Genomic DNA, 16498 nt, shown 5'->3' with positions numbered 1-16498 from the left:
TAATTAATTCCCAGGCTTTGTATCCAAATCTTACCATTCACAGAGCTCAAAATTGAATACCATTGCACAACTTACAAACAGCTACTGAATATAAACCATGACTGGGAAATGTACCCAAATCCATATGATAAATTAAATCAAATGGCAAACAAATATCAATGCATTATAATTTAAATAAATAGTTTTTAATACAGTGCCTGAAATGCATGTAAATTTAAAGTGCAAAAGTATCCCACATTTCAATACATCACAATGAACAACTGTATGAGGATTGATTCTTACACTCGCATAGATAACAAGAGAATCACAGATGTAAAATTAATCTGACATTCACAAACTCCCAAGAGACAGATGGGAAGAACAAGGAATTCCATAACATACTTGGGAATGACAACTACAGAATGATTCTTACACCCAAACATTCATCAGAGGAAAAGTGAAACAAAATGAACTCCACACTCACACAGTATCAGCAAGTAACATTTACAGAATGAGTCCTGTCGTCATACACAACACCACAAGGACAGAGATACAGAAGGAAAATAACTTTGAGCTGCTCTACCCGGGATGGATACAAACAGTATAAATCACACACTCATGTAGTTACTCAAAGTCTGAAGACTGCAAAACTGAAATCAAACTCATGTTGACTTCGTTGGCAAACTCAGGAAGAGAATTAACCCCATATAAACATACAGCAGTGTAGACTGACATCGTGCCTGAGTCACAAATTCATGTTCAGCTAATCTCACACATGCAGACTGACAACAGACAGACAAATACATGATATAAATGTCTTTTGTATACAGTGTCCAATACTTACAGGCACAAAATTAATCTCCTTCTCTACAAGAGATGGAGTGATGAGATTGAGTCCCACACTCAGCTTCACTGAGTAGTTGCAGTGTATCTCACAGATGGTACACATTGTGCTCCAGTGGCTGAGGGAGTAAATGCTGAAGCTGGTGTGCAAGTGAAACCCAAAATATTATTTTGTATTTGAGATTCTTTTATGTTATTGGAGATGCATTTTCCCAGTGAGTGGAGAGTACTGCATCTCTGACCTGACATGTGGCTTTTCAATTGTGGAAAGTCTTTGGGGAAATAAGGTGTCAGTCACTGGCTGTGAACCTGCTCTGCTCTATTTTTAAAGCTCAGTAAGAAGTCTTACAACACCAGGTTAAAGTCCAACAGGATTATTTGGTGGCAAACACCGCTAGCTAGTGGCTTTGTTACCAAATAAACCTGTTGGACTTTAACCTGGTGTTGTCAGACTTCTTACTGTGTTTATCCCGGTCCAATGCTGGCATCTCCACATCATGACTATTTTTAAACCCATAGTCACATTGTGACAGGATACAGAAAGAACCTTGTGCTCATTTCTCATTAATTACAGTCACAAATGGATGACCATGCTGAAACATAATGAAAGATGTGAATTATGAGCAAGAGTCGGCCATTCAGCTCTTTGAGCCCATATCGTCACACAATGAGGTCATGGCTGACTTTCCACTTCAACACCATTTCCCTGCTCTATCCCCATATCCGTTAATGTTACTAATATGTAGAAACTGACCCATCTCACTCATGAACTTAATCAACAAGTAAGACTCCACAGCCCATTGGACTGATCATTCCAAAGAATCACCCACTCAGTGAAATAATTCCTCCCCATCTCAGTCCTAATGAGCTGCCCCTTATTCTGAGTCTGTGTCCTTTGGTTCCAAACACAGCAGCCAGGGAAAACATACTTCCTGCTTCTACCCTATCGAGCCGTGTAAGATTGTTGTATGTTTGAATGTCAGCACCTCTCATTCTTTTAAATGCCAGGAAATAAACGCCTGGTGTTTCTTGTTTTTACTCAGACAATAATCCCTCCACCCAAGGAATTCATTTAGTGAACCTTCATTCCACTTCCTCTGTGGCAATCATGTTTTTCTTTGGGTCAGGAGAACAATACTGTGCACAATAGTCCAGGTGCTGTCTCAGCAAGACTCGATATAATTACAGTAAAATATCTTTACCCCTGTATTCAAACATCTTGTATTAAAGGCAAACATTCCAAACTCCTTCTTAATTGCTTGCTCGAGCTGCAGATTAGTTTTCTGTAACTCATGAACAGGAACAGTCAAGTGCTTTTGAATTTCGACACTTTCAAGCCTCTCATCATTTAAGGAATATTCTGCACATTACATTGCATCTGTGAAATTGTTGCCCACTCTCTGAGCCACTTCAAATCCCCTTGAGGAGGTTTTGCCTCCTCCTCACAACTCACACTTCCACCTTATTTTGTGCATTCTCCAAAGTTGCAACTGTTGTCTTTAATCACTGCATCCCAATGATTGATATAGGTTGTGAATGTTGGGGCCCGAGCACTGATCCTTGTTGTACTCTACTTGTCATTGTCTGCTAACTTGATATGACCTATTTATTCTTATTCTCTGTTTCCTTTCCTGTAACCAGTTCTCAATCCAGGCCAGTATTCCCCATGTGCTCTGATTGTGTTTATTGACCTCTTGTGTGGAAACTAATCAAAGGATTTCTGAAAATGTAAATATACCACATCAGCTGGTTACTCTTGATCTCGTTGCTGAAAATGCTAGTTGCATCTTCAGATCTCCAACAGGTTTGCTAATCCTGATTTCACCTTCATAAGACCACCAGGAATTGTTATAGTAGAATCATAGAAGATACAAGCAGCAGTAGATCATTTAGCCCTTGGAGCTGCTCCAGCATTCGTTTTGATTATGGCTGATCATCAGAATCAATATTCTGATCCCTCCTTCCCCCGATATCCCTTATCCCTCGAGTCCAAAGAGCTAGATTGAATTTATTCTTGAACTTGCCTGAACTACTTTCTCTGGTAGTGAATTCCACAGATTGACCAAGCTCTCAGTGAAGAAGTTTCTCCTCACGTTTTGCCTCAACTCAGGTTATGTTTCCTGGATTTGTTGACACCTAATATAGAAACAAAGAACCAAGAGGTAGGAAACAGAATACTGTATTTGCAATCTGCAGATTGACAAGAACAGCATAAAACATTGCTACTCATAAAATACAACAGCTACAGAGTACAATCCACATCTTCCTCACACTGACAGCAAAAAATAATACTCACATTGCAACAATTACCAGATTCTGCAATAAAGACACACAGACCTACCACACACACTGACAGCAGGAAACTGAAATCCTTCCATGCCAGAAACAGAGAGGGACAGAATAAAACCCTTTGTCGTAAAGCAGAAAATGACTGACATAGATTGAAATCCAGATTTATGTTTCAGGAACTTATAAACAATCCACACGTCACTAGCAGTGTGTGCGAGATATTGAATAACGAACATGCACCAGTTAATAGTCATGATAGGTAGGCTGGTGTCTCATCTCTATTTAGTGTTTGAGTGACTAAGTGACGTTTCATAGAATCCCTACAGTTCAGAAGGAGGCCATTCAGCCCATCGAGGCTGCATTGACCACAGTCCAAACCAGGCCCTTTCCCCGTAACCCTTCTAATCCCCTGACGCTCAGGGGCAAGTGTTGATTCGTTGGTTAGTGTCGATTTAATTTGTTACAGTACAAGTTGTGAATGTTTGTCATGTGATCCTTTAAGATGGTCACTGGGAAATATCAACCTCAATGGGAACTGTAACATCACAAATAACTGAGACCTTGAGAATTAGTGGGAAAGACACACTCCAAATAATAGAACAGCATGATGGGAAAGTACCAACACCCTTATACCAAAGACTGATATACACAGATTAAAAACCTACCCACGTGTCAGAAATAAAAGTGTGCAGTGAAATCACACACACAAATCCCCAAACTGAAGCACAGCTAGAAAAAAAATCACAAGATTTTCCATTTCAGAAACCACCAGGTGCCAAATGAAATACAGAATAACATCCCAGGACCAACATACTGAAAAGCCCACAGTCTCTTAAATACTGAATGTTAGAGAGAAAATAAAACACACGGGCATATATCAGAGATTGCAATTTCTGGATGAAATCTTAATATCACTGACCACAGACTGGCAGAGATAGAAGCAACATTGAAATATCAGATACTAATTGACACAGCATGAATCCCACTCGCACAGGGCTGACAGAGAAGCATTTGGAAATAGAATGTGTGTATCCTGTTGTGGAGTCGCTCTCGCATTGTTCATTAACTGGCACCGATCCCTCAATGCCACCCCACCCCCACCCACACCCCACCCCCACCCCACCCCCACCTCACCCCACCCCCACCCCACCCCACCCCACCCCACCCCGCTCCCAAGCACTCGAATTGTGTTGAACAGTAAATCACCCTCCGGGATTGTTTCTCTAATCCTCTCTGAACACCTTGTAGTCAGTAATGTCCAATTCTCATTCCACTCCTTCTCTCAGTCAGTTTTCTGTTTTAGCCACACTGTTAGTGTCACATGTGGGACTTGTGGCTGCTGCTCATCAAACTTATTCCCCTTTAACCCGCCCAGTAACTCTCGCAATAACCCCTGTCTGAGCCCAGATACTCTGTCCTGCCAGCTCCCGGTGATGGGCGGGGAAGTAAAGCGGAGCAGTTGGTGCTGGTGAGGAAGGGGAAATGTATGAAGAGTATCAGCAGTCTGATAGAGTGATGTGGGATTAGCAGCAGAGAGAATGTGCTGGTGTGGCAGAGGGAGTGAGAGAGTCAGGGGGGTTTGGGTGGATGGGGCCGGACAAGGGGAAAGGACGGATTGAAAACTGAGAGAGTTTGTGGGTTTGAGCAGCAACCAATGTGATTGGGTATCTACACTAACCAATCAGAGACAGGATGACGAATTGCCATCAGTGTGAATGAACCAATGGGAACAGGGCTTGCAGCCATCCTTCATTAGCATAGGCCTGTGCTTTGGTCTATAAAAGAGGAGTTCCGGGCCCCATTCAGTGATTGTGTGTCTGAAATTCAGTGGGAGGATGGTGGATGAGAAGAAAGCGCCGGTTTCCAAGAAGGGAGCCAAGAAAGCGCAGAAAAAGCTGCCGGCAAAGGGCGGCAAGAAGAGGAAAAGATCCCGGAAGGAGAGTTACTCCATCTACATCTACAAAGTGATGAAGCAGGTTCACCCCGACACCGGCATCTCCTCCAAGGCCATGAGCATCATGAACTCGTTCGTCAACGATATTTTCGAGCGCATCGCGGGTGAGGCTTCGCGCCTGGCCCATTACAACAAGCGCAGCACCATCAGCTCCCGGGAGATCCAGACCGCCGTGCGCCTGCTGCTGCCCGGGGAACTGGCCAAGCACGCCGTGTCGGAAGGGACAAAGGCGGTGACCAAGTACACCAGCTCCAAGTAAAACTTCCCAATGGACTGAGAAACCCCCCAAAACACAACGGCTCTTTTCAGAGCCACCCACAATCTCTGTGAAAAGGCTGTATCATTAATTTAGCTTCAATGATTACAATGCAACGTTTTGTACAATAATAATTGTTATATTTTCCGATTATCAATGATAAACACGGAGTAATGTAAATCAAACGCCCGGTGGATCATTGGGTCTGAGTAATAATGTTTAAAATTAATTAACTGCTACCTGCCCTTCTCTGGGTTTAGATCTCAGACGCGTTGATATTCGGTCCCTTTCTCCGGCTTTAGAGAGAGAGTTAATGGAACAAATGTGTCAGAATCATCGAATCCCTACAGTGCAGGAGGCCATTCGGCCCATCGAGTTTGTACCGACATCAATCCCTCACCCATCCTCATAACCCGACACATTTCCCCTGTTCATCCCTCTGATACTGGGGGGGGCAAATCCAATCGACTCAAACCCGCATGTCTTTGGGCTGTGGGAAGAAAGCGGAGTGCCCGCAGGAAAACCCAGGCAGACACGGGGAGAATGTGCAGACTCCACTCAGTTTCCCGTTCTGTTTCAGTTTGGTCTCAATAATCGATCAGTCTATTCCCTATAAACCCCAGTTGTGCAGGAACCCTCAGTCTGGAGGAATATGGGGAACAGTCCGTCCGTTTGCAGAACGATGAAACTTCCTGGGGGCTGGTTGGAGAGTTTTAAAAAGGGCCGAGATGAACCCCGAATGGATCCCGGATTCTAAAAGCAACTCGGGACAAAATGGTGCAAACAGACTGATGTTTCAAAAAGGTTTGGTTTTAGTTAATTATTGATGGGATTTTGTATTTCTTGATTGAGAAATATATTTGCGAACTTTCCAAAAATAAATAATTTATTTTCGGCTCGTTTTCAGATAAACCCAGAGTGAAAATGAGAAACTGCCGGATCCAGGTTAACTCTAGACTGGGGAAGGAGAGAAAGGGAGATTCTCCATTCCCGATCAGAATAATTTCCCAAAGGGATTTGTTCTTTTCCCCTTTGGGGACTTTTCCAATTTGAAATGAAATCGGTGGGAAGCTGAGAATTTGGGCTTTTCCGCCCTCACTCCGTGGAGGCTCCGGATTGGTCAGTTCAGCAGATTTCTGATTGGTCATATGGACAAGATGCTGAGAGGTAGCAACAAAGTGACCAATCAGCAATGTGGGCCCTCCATTCCTCCCGGAGCTAGAAGAGAAGCGAAAGGGAGTGGATTTCAGCATTCTTTGTGAAAGGCTTTGGGAGATTGGGGAAATGTCTGGAAGAGGAAAGAGCAGCGGGAAAGTTCGGGCCAAGGCCAAGTCTCGCTCCTCCCGGGCTGGACTGCAGTTCCCGGTGGGCCGTGTTCACAGGCTCCTGAGAAAGGGCAACTATGCTGAGCGTGTGGGTGCCGGAGCCCCGGTCTATCTGGCTGCTGTGCTCGAGTATCTGACCGCTGAAATCCTGGAGCTGGCCGGGAACGCGGCCCGGGACAACAAGAAGACCCGCATCATCCCCAGACACCTGCAGCTGGCCGTCCGCAACGACGAGGAGCTCAACAAGCTGCTGGGAGGGGTGACCATCGCTCAGGGCGGGGTGCTGCCTAATATCCAGGCCGTGCTGCTGCCCAAGAAAACCTCCGCCGTCTCCAGCAAGAGCAAGTGAAGCGGCCATTCTTTCATCTGATAACCCAAAGGCTCTTTTCAGAGCCACTCACTTTATCTGGAAAAGGGCGGCCTGGTGTCTATCGGTCAGATTCTGCACTGCTATTCACAGTCCAGCTGTTTCCCGCTTTGTTCTATCAATCCCTACTATTGACACATAGAATACTTTAATACAAGTTTCTGCTGTTTATTGGGGGAACCGTCCCAGTGAACTGAAATGATCCGATTTCCAATATAATTGTTGAAAGTGTGACAGTCTGTGAGGACAGTCATCTGCAGCCCATCAGTTTTCAAAGCCAGTCATTGTATCTGGAAAAGTGTTAATTATTGTCTGTCCGAATGTACAAGTGTTTCTGTAATGGTGATATCGGTGTGAGGGGGTTACTGTTTGAGACATGGTTCATATTCTGACCCTGACTGACACAATTCTCAATCCTCACTCCAAACATGTGCGGAGAAAGTGGATTTGCGGAATTATTCCTCGGAAACTGAAATGATCGCAGGTTTAATAAAACCACTTTAAAATTAAATTGCGGTAGAATTGTTAACGGGATGGTTTTGACTGTAACCATCAAAGGATTGGAGAGAGCTCAATGTAACGGAGAGTTAATTGTAAGATGGAGAGGTTTCAGAGTCCTGGGAAGATTCTGTGCCGGGAATTGAAAGACTAGATTGGTTAACAGGAGATGGCAGCTCTTTCATGTGTCGAGTTGGTGGCTCTGAAAAGAGCCGTTGTTGTTCTTGGTGCTGAAGCCGGGGTTTTAGGCGCGTTCCCCGCGGATGCGGCGGGCCAGCTGGATGTCTTTGGGCATGATGGTGACTCGCTTGGCGTGGATGGCGCACAGGTTGGTGTCCTCAGAGCCCCACCAGGTAAGCCTCGCTGGCCTCCTGCAGGGCCATGACGGCCGAGCTCTGGAAGCGCAGGTCTGTCTTGAAGTCCTGAGCGATCTCTCGCACCAGGCGCTGGAAGGGCAGTTTGCGGATCAGCAGCTCGGTGGATTTCTGGTAGCGGCGGATCTCCCTCAGAGCCACAGTGCCGGGTCTGTAGCGATGAGGCTTCTTCACTCCGCCCGTGGCTGGAGCGCTCTTCCGGGCCGCTTTGGTAGCCAGCTGTTTGCGAGGAGCTTTCCCTCCGGTCGATTTGCGCGCTGTCTGCTTGGTCCTGGCCATTTTCTGAGCGGATTCAGCACAGTCTGCGCTGCAGCCGCCTTTTTAAACTCTGTGAGGAACCGCCCCCCCAGCGGGAATTGGCCCAGGAAGTTTCAATCAAACTCTGAGCAGGGAATGAATGTCTGGAACTCAGGTTCTGATCGCCTCACTTGTTTACTTCACCGCCCCTTCCAGAAATTACTCCATTTTCTGTGCAGGAAATAAGCTTTTAGAAACTCTATCCAAACACTGAGTGATTAGACAGGGAGTGAGGTGGCCTTTCACTCAGGGCACATGTCAACTGGGGGCTGCTGAGACAATCCACTGAAACATTTCAACAACAATCCTGCTCCAAATGAAATGTTCAATTGGGTGATTTCCCGGCACCGGAACCGAAACAAAGCAAAGCTGCATCTCAAACACTGAGCAGCCTGTCCCAGCTCCCCCCCGTCCCCAGGTCACTGCTCTCTCTGTGAGGCGGTGAGTGGCTCTGAAAAGAGCCTTTGTTGTGTGTTGGCTGGAAAAGGGTCGAGTTGTTCAGCCGCCGAATCCATAGAGAGTGCGGCCCTGGCGTTTCAGAGCGTACACCACATCCATGGCAGTGACCGTCTTGCGCTTGGCGTGTTCAGTGTAGGTGACCGCATCCCTGATCACATTCTCCAGGAAAACCTTCAGCACCCCGCGAGTCTCCTCATAGATCAAGCCCGAGATCCGCTTGACCCCGCCACGGCGAGCCAGGCGGCGGATTGCTGGTTTGGTGATGCCCTGGATATTATCACGGAGCACTTTGCGGTGCCGCTTGGCTCCGCCTTTCCCCAGTCCTTTGCCTCCTTTCCCTCTGCCAGACATGATGGATTCTTCACTCCGATCACTGCCCAATCTGAGAGAGAGGAACTCTTTCAGGCTCCTTTTATACAGGCCGCCCCGACCTGACTGAGAAAGGCGGAGTGAGAGCAGAGAGTGGGGAGGAGACAGAGTGAAGATTCAACCCAGAGCGGGAGGGAGGAGAGAGTCGGCCTGACACACACACACACACACACACACACAGAACGGCCCCTGATCTTTCAGCTCCACCTCCAGTTTCTGCAACCGCCAATTTCAACCCGTTTATTAAGAATGGAAACGAAAGCCAGCTCCCCACACAAACCCTTCCAGAGCCGCCCTTCACACTCAAGAGTTTCCACAAACCCGGAGCTTTGAAATCTGGAATCGAAACAGAAAATGCTGCAAATAATCCGGCAGCTTTTGTGAAGAGAGAGAGAGACAGAGTTAAGGTTTCGGGTGGTGACTTTGTCCTTTTGTGTTTTTAAACCTGCTGCTGTTATAATTCCCAGTCAGTAATATTCCCACCGAAACACAGTCTATTCTATAGCAAGAATCTCCCTCAGTAACATCCTCCCCCACATCCGCTTCCAGCTGTTTCCAAACACTTTATTGAAGGTGTTTGGGGGAAATCTCCCTGTGTTAAAGTGAAGGGAGTCAGGATGGCCGAGCGGTCTAAGGCGCTGCGTTCAGGTCGTAGTCTCCTCTGGAGGCGTGGGTTCGAATCCCACTCCTGACACTGACTTTTGGGCTGAGAACTGCCGTCTCCCAGCGCCAGGAACCTGGGTTCGATTCCCGGCTGAGGTCACTGTCTGGGTGGAGTTTCCACATTCTCCCTGGGCTCCCTCCGGGTGCTCCGGTTTCCTCCCGGTGTGTGTGAGGTTGATTGGCCCATGCTAAATTGTCCCGGAGTGTCAGGGGGGAAGTGGGGTCAATAAATAGGGGAATGGGGGATCCGGATTGTGGGTCGGTGCAGACTCGATGGGCCGATTGGCCTCCCTGCAGGGATTGGATTAAAAATGAGTGGGGAATGCGGTGTTTCGCCGCCAGTGTTCCTGTCTCACACTGAATCTACCAGACAGCTTTATTCTGAGAGAAAGTGGCGATTGAACAAATGTGAAATTCTCAATGAAATTCAGCATCTGCAGTTGTTTTGCTTTAGTCTGAATTTGAAATGATCTCTATTGAGAATGAGCCGGGCCCCGCGGGACAGGAATCATTTTCTTGCGGGATCAGCTCTTTCCTGAGAGATGTGGGTGGCTCTGAGAAGAGCCTTTGGGGGGTTTCAGAGGTTTCCAATTTGCTCTCGGGTTGTTTCACTTCTTTCCTGAGGCTTTCTTCGCTTTTGCTGCTTTCCCTTTGGGATTGGCCTTCGCTTTAGTCACTTTTTTGACCGACTTTCCGCCCGTGACCTTCTTCACAGGAGACTTTTTCTTCAGGGCTGCTTTCTTCAGCGCCTTTTTTGGAGTTGCCGCCTTCTTGCTGCTTGTTTTCTTCACTGGAGTTTTCTTCACTGGAGTTTTCTTCACTGGAGTTTTCTTGGCTGCGGGTTTCTTGGCGGCGGCTTTCTTTCTTGTCACCTTCTTGGCCGCTGTTTTCTTCACGAAAGATTTCTTGCCTGTGGCTTTCTTCACCTTCTTTCCCATTTTGCCCGGCCTTTCCCTCTTAGCCAGTTTGAAGGAGCCGGAGGCGCCCTGTCCCTTTGTCTGCACCAGAGAGCCTTTCTCCACCTTCCTCTTGATAGTTAACCTGATCTGGGAGCCGCGCTTCCCCACATCCACTCCGCTGCCGGCCAAAGCTTTCTTGATGGCGGCCAGGGACATCCCCTTGCGATCGCTGCAAGCCGCCACCACCTTGAGGATCTGCTCGCCTAACTTGGGAGCGGCAGATCGGGGAGCCGCCTTCTTCTTCCTGGGAGACTTCACCTGAGCGGGAGCGGCTGGAGGAGCCGTTTGGGCGGCTGCAGTTTCAGTCATATCCGAGAGTGGCTGGAAAATCTGGGCCAGGAGAGTCAGAACTGGATCCGGAATGAAACCAGTGGTGGCGGCACAGAGCAACTTAAAGGCAGAGAGCGGACGGAGCAGAGGCAAGCTGCTGTCAGCTCCCGGCTCCTCCAGCCTCTCTGTGTTTCTCTCTCCTCACAAACTCTCCCATTCCAATCAAATTCCGCCTCTCCACACATCCAGCTCACACCCTTCATGTCTCTGACACTCCAATGTTTGCTGTTGAAAAGGTTTCACTCGAACTGAGGACTCCGTTTTCCACTGAAACCCGTTTTCCTGCTGCACTGATCCCGCTCTCACACGCGATAGCTGACATGTTCTCTACTTTTCCACTCAAATCTTCCATTGAGCGAAACAATTGCCTTGAAATCTCACTCTGGGGCTCAGCAGGGGGATTAGGGGGAATCTTTGATTGAAAAACGGTTTTATTTTCCACAAGAGAGACTCGGAGATCTCATGGTCAGAACAGACACACGAACACAGTTGGATTAGTCTGACCCGCCCGCTCCTTTCATACACTCTCTCTTCCACAATATTCACATCGACACATTCACAGGACAAAACTTTCACCCAATGGAAGGTCCCAGGACGGAATTTCTCCTCCTTCCGGCCTTTGCTCCGGATTCCAGGGGGTTAGTTAGAGTTTTTCAGCTCAGTAACTGTTAAACACTCTGAGGGCCGCTCCCCGCAGATTGTCTTTCAATTCATTCATGGAATGTGGGTGTCTCTGTCTGGGTCAGCATTTATTACCCATCCCTAATTACCCTTGGGAAGGTGGGGGTGAGCTGCCTTCTGGAACCGCTGCAGTCCATGTGGTGAAGAACCACATCTGTTGACCAGATTCCGCGGCAAGAACCAATTCTATTGTTATTTTCAGTTATTATAGTGATTACAGACATCACTGTGTTTGTTTAGGGTGAAAATACAAATTATCTGCTCTCGGAGTCTCTAGATTTCCTGTTTTATTTGTTTCTCCGGCACTGACAGGTAACAGTAAATCACAACCTCACCAACCAGTGACAGCCAGTTAAATAACCATCCCACACTCGCTGATAATGGAGTTTCTGACAGTGACAGTTTCTGACCATCCTCCGATTGGACCTGGAGGGAACCAGATTCACTGTCAGAGCTGGACTTTCTTACAGAGTGGGTGACAGAGCCAGGTGAGCGATGGTGATGGAGTGGTGACTGTGAGAGCATTTGACCAAGGGTCAGTTCCTGACCATCAGAGTGGTGATTTATTTAATTAGTTATCGCAGGTCCCAACAGTAGGTGGACATTCCTGAAATAAAATTCACTAAAGATTCTCATCAACAGTGTGTTTCGAATGGAAAATCCAGCTTCAATTTGCTTTCAGTTGTTTAACTGAAAGAACAGTCCCCAAAATTAAACAATGATTTCCCAGTCAGAAACAATAGTAAAACAGGTGGTTTAAACTGTCCAGAAAAACGAGATAAAACAGGTTCAGTTTCCAAACTGTGCTGTGGACACACCTCGAGCTTGATGAAATCAACAAATAAGGTAGTTTCGTAATTATAATTGATAAAAATAAGGTGTATTTTAACAGCCGGTGCGATGGTGGTATCATGGTGAGCATAGCTGCCTTCCAAGCAGTTGACCCGGGTTCGATTCCCAGCCCTCGCATTAACGTTTAATTTAGATTCTTATCCGCGGCCTCTTGTGTTTTAACCCAAGTGGAGAAAAACAGTATTTGCCAGGAATGAAATAAAATAGAGATTTCTCTTTTTTCATTGGTCGGGCGTAATTCGTTTCTAATGAAAAAAATATTGAAACAGGAAAACAAGTCTCTGACCTGATTAATGAGTTCTCCCTCAAAGACAAAAACACAAAGTAAAAGTCGAGGAACACACTTCAGTTCACACACTGTGCTCTGCACTGTCCCGGTGCCTGATGAAGTTAATATCAACATCCTAAGGTGGCCACATTACCGCGGTAAGTGCGTAGCTGCGATGGCTGAGTGGTTAAGGCGTTAGACTTGAAATCCCATGGGGGGTTTCCCTGCGCTGGTTTGAGCCCTGCTCGCAGCGGTTGTGGTTATGAAGTGTTTACTTCCGCTGCTTTACGCAGCAACAGGCCTGAAAAATCGGCAACGTAGATAATTCTGTAATTATAATGACTGTTTGAGCAATAGTGGTGAGCAGAACTTTCTGCCTTCCAAGCAGTTGAACCAGGTTCGATTCCTGGCCATCCTATTGAGAAAATGTATCCACGTTTCAATCAAGTTCGTAAAACAGGGCGAATTTGCCACTAACAAATTCGAGGTTTTTTTTATTCGGACGTAATTCGTTTCTGATGAAAAACTATTGAAATAGGAAAACAAGTCTCTGACCTGATAAATGAGTTATGAGAGACAATCAGAGATGAAGATACAAAATAAATGTGGAGGAACAAATTTCAGCTCTCACACTGCGCTCTGCACAATCCCGGTGCCCGATGAAGTTAACATGAATGTTACTGAGATGGTTATGTTACTCAGGTAAATGTACAACTGAGACGTATAAGATGTTGAATGGGATGGATAGGATAGAGGTGGAGAGGCTCTTCCCGCTCAGAAAGGACAGTAGGACGAGAGGGCACAGCCTCAGGATAAAGGGGGCGGGGGGGGAGGTGCGGATTAGAACGGAGTTGAGGAGGAACTTCTTCACTCAAAGGGTGGTGAATCTCTGGAATTCTCTGCCCGTTGAAGTGGTGGAGGCTGCCTCGCTCAATATTTTTAAGACGCGGGTTGATGGGTTTTTGATAAGCGAGGGGATTAAGGGTTATGGGGAGAGGGCGGGAATGTGGAACTGAGCCACGACAGATCAGCCATGATCTTATTGAATGGCGGGGCAGGCTCGAGGGGCTAGATGGCCTACTCCTGCTCCTATTTCTTATGTTCTTATGTTCAATGGCAAGTGGTTAAGGCGTTAGACTTGAAATCCAATTTCCATCATATCTGTGCAGGTTTGAATCCTGATGATAAAGTGTTTGTTACGGCTGCTTTAGGCAGCCACAGAGCCAAAGAAAAGTGCTAATTTTTTGCTATGAAGTATTTGGATCACCATATTCCTTTCTCAGCTGCATGGCCCCGAGCCGGGTGCAGGAAGGTCAGCTTGGAAATGACACCTGGGTGTCCTCGGGCTGGCACAGACAAGACAGGCCGAATGGCTTCCTTCTGTGCTGTTCCCTTCTCTGGTCCTTTTTGTGGTTCCATGAGGAAAATCAGAGGGTGCGCAGAATGGAAACAAACAGGCATCAGGTGCACCAGGACAAAACAAGGTCTCAGGTCAGAGTAAGATTCTTATGGAATGACAGACGCAACATAACAAATGCATTTCATCAGAATACAATGAATGAGAATTTCAAAATGCTGCTTAGATGATGTGGCATCGTGTTCATTCAAACACATTGCTGCAAGCTGGTCATTATTGGGCGTTAGGAACTCCTGGTTATCACAGATTGTAAGAAGTGACATGCGATAGCTAATTAAGTGCGACTCCGAAAATAAAATTCACCAAAGATTCTCATCATCACCGTGTTTCTAATGGAAAGTCCAGCTTCAATTTACTTTCAGTTGTTTAAATGAAAGAACAGGCCTCAAAACTAAACAATGATTTCCCAGTCAGAAACAATAATAAAACAGGTGGTTTAAACTGTCCAGAAAAAAACCAGACAAAACAGGTTCAGTTTACAAACTGTGCTGTGGATATATCTGGTGTGTGATGAAATCAGCAACTAATCTGCTTCCATAATTATAACTGATTGAAATAGCTGCTGTTTGAGGGGTGTGAGCGATGGTGGTATAGTGGTGAGCATAGCTGCTTTCCAAGCAATTGACGCGGGTTCGATTCCCGGCAATCGCATTGATAATTTATTTAGATTCTTATCCGCGGCCTCTTGTGTTTTAAACCAAGTGGACAAAAACAGAGGGAACGCAACATTTGACAATTAAGAAATAATAATAGAGGTGTTATTATTTATTGTTCGGACGTAATTCGTTTCCAATGAAGGAATATTGAAATAGGAAAACAAGTCTCTGACCTGATAAATGAGTTCTCCGCCAGAGACAAAGATACAAAGTAAAAGTAGAGGAACACATTTCAGCTCACACACTGTGCTCTGCACAATCCCGGTGCCTGATGAAGTTAATATCAACATTACTCAGATTATAAATGTGCAGCTGCGATGGCCGAGTGGTTAAGGCGTTGGACTTGAAATCCAATGGGGGTTTCCCCGCGCAGGTTCGAGCCCTGCTCGCAGCGGTTATGATCAGGAAGTGTTTACTTCCGATATTTCAGGCGGTCAAAAAAAAAACTCGCTTTTCAGTATGAAGTATTTCGATCACGATCAATCTTTCAGCTGCATGACTCCAGGCCGGATGCAGGAAGGTGAGCTTGGAAACACATGTGTGTCCGTAGGCTAGCGTGGACAAGTTAGGCCGAATGGGCTCTGAGTCAGTAAAGGTTTACAACATGGAAACAGGCCCTTCGGCCCAACTTGCCCATGCCGCCCTGTTTTTTTAAACCACTAAGCTAATCCCAATTGCCCACATTTGGCCCATATCCCTCTAAACCCATCTTACCCATGTAACTGTCGAAATGCATTTTAAAAGACAAAATTGTACCCACCTCTACTACCACATCTGGCAGCTTGTTCCAGACACTCACCACTCTGTGAAAAAAAATGCCCTTCTGACACTTTTCTATCTCTCCCCTCTCACCTTAAATCTGTGCCCTCTACCTTTAGACTCCCCTACCTTTGGGAAAATATATTGACTATCTAGCTGATCTGCGCCCCGCATTATATTATAGATCTCTATAAGACCAACTCTCAGCCTCCTACCTCCAGAGAAAAAAGAGTCTATCCAGCCTCTCCCTATAACTCAAACCATCAAGTCCTGCTGGCATCCTGGTAAATCTTTTCTGCTCGTTTTCTAGTTTAATAATAGCCTTTCTGTAATAGAGTGAACAGAACTGTACACAGTATTCCAAGTGTGGCCTTACCAATGTTTTTCATGACTTCAACAAGACGTCCCAACTCCTGTATTCAATGTTCTGACCGATGAAACCAAGCATGCCGAATGCCTTCTTCACCACTCTGTCCACCTGTGACTTCACTTTCAAGGAGCTATGAACCTGTACCCCTAGATCTCTTTGTTCTGTAACTCTACCCAACGCCCTACCATTAACTGAGTAAGTCCTGCCCTGGTTCAATCTACCAAAATGTATCACCTCACATTTATCTAAATAAAAATCCATCTGTCATTTGTCAGCCCACTGTCCCAATTGATCAAGATCCCATTGCAATTGGCGATAACTTTCTTCACTGTCCACTATGCCACCAATCTTGGTGTCATCTGCAAACTTACTAGCCATGCCTCCTATATTCTCATCCAAATCATTAATACAAATGACAGCACTGATCCCTGAGGCTGGTCACAGGATTCCAGTTCGAAAAACAATCCTCGACAACCATCCCCTGGCTTCTGTCACGAATCAATTTTGTATCCATTAAGATGCCTCACCCTAGA

General features: G+C 46.1%; 4 protein-coding genes, 3 non-coding genes and 1 pseudogene across 7 annotated transcripts; 5 read left to right on the top strand and 3 right to left on the bottom strand.

Moving 5' to 3' along the window:
* Positions 1-4358: 4358 nt before the first annotated feature.
* On the top strand, positions 4359-5324 carry LOC145335966 (histone H2B type 1-M-like). Its single transcript, XM_080181700.1, has one exon. It carries the CDS (start codon positions 4947-4949, stop codon positions 5322-5324), a length of 378 nt encoding a protein of 125 aa, XP_080037826.1. The 5' UTR covers positions 4359-4946.
* Positions 5325-6335: 1011 nt separating this feature from the next.
* On the top strand, positions 6336-7091 carry LOC145335958 (histone H2A.J). Its single transcript, XM_080181691.1, has one exon. It carries the CDS (start codon positions 6606-6608, stop codon positions 6993-6995), a length of 390 nt encoding a protein of 129 aa, XP_080037817.1. The 5' UTR covers positions 6336-6605; the 3' UTR covers positions 6996-7091.
* A 664-nt stretch (positions 7092-7755) lies between these two features.
* Positions 7756-8164, bottom strand: LOC145335948 (histone H3-like; annotated as a pseudogene).
* Positions 8165-8680: 516 nt separating this feature from the next.
* Positions 8681-8992, bottom strand: LOC145335928 (histone H4). The gene has a single exon (XM_080181661.1). It carries the CDS (start codon positions 8990-8992, stop codon positions 8681-8683), a length of 312 nt encoding a protein of 103 aa, XP_080037787.1.
* Positions 8993-9621: 629 nt separating this feature from the next.
* Positions 9622-9704, top strand: trnal-cag (transfer RNA leucine (anticodon CAG)). Its single transcript has one exon. It is a non-coding gene; the product is annotated as a tRNA-Leu (tRNA).
* Positions 9705-10281: 577 nt separating this feature from the next.
* On the bottom strand, positions 10282-10949 carry LOC145335895 (histone H1-like). Its single transcript, XM_080181629.1, has one exon. It carries the CDS (start codon positions 10939-10941, stop codon positions 10282-10284), a length of 660 nt encoding a protein of 219 aa, XP_080037755.1. The 5' UTR covers positions 10942-10949.
* Positions 10950-12932: 1983 nt separating this feature from the next.
* trnas-uga (transfer RNA serine (anticodon UGA)) lies at positions 12933-13016 on the top strand. The gene has a single exon. It is a non-coding gene; the product is annotated as a tRNA-Ser (tRNA).
* Positions 13017-15147: 2131 nt separating this feature from the next.
* trnas-uga (transfer RNA serine (anticodon UGA)) lies at positions 15148-15230 on the top strand. Its single transcript has one exon. It is a non-coding gene; the product is annotated as a tRNA-Ser (tRNA).
* Positions 15231-16498: the final 1268 nt, after the last annotated feature.

This window comes from Carcharhinus amblyrhynchos, unplaced genomic scaffold (assembly GCF_965287045.1).
Source record: "Carcharhinus amblyrhynchos unplaced genomic scaffold, sCarAmb.v2.hapA scaffold_42, whole genome shotgun sequence".
Classification (NCBI taxonomy): Eukaryota; Metazoa; Chordata; class Chondrichthyes; order Carcharhiniformes; family Carcharhinidae; genus Carcharhinus; species Carcharhinus amblyrhynchos.
This window is presented reverse-complemented; position numbering and strand designations above follow the sequence as displayed.

Excerpts from the sequence above, each read along its gene's own strand:
- LOC145335966 (XM_080181700.1), top strand. The coding sequence starts at position 4,947 with ATGGTGGATGAGAAGAAAGCGCCGGTTTCCAAGAAGGGAGCCAAGAAA.
- LOC145335958 (XM_080181691.1), top strand. The coding sequence starts at position 6,606 with ATGTCTGGAAGAGGAAAGAGCAGCGGGAAAGTTCGGGCCAAGGCCAAG.
- LOC145335928 (XM_080181661.1), bottom strand. The coding sequence starts at position 8,992 with ATGTCTGGCAGAGGGAAAGGAGGCAAAGGACTGGGGAAAGGCGGAGCC.
- LOC145335895 (XM_080181629.1), bottom strand. The coding sequence starts at position 10,941 with ATGACTGAAACTGCAGCCGCCCAAACGGCTCCTCCAGCCGCTCCCGCT.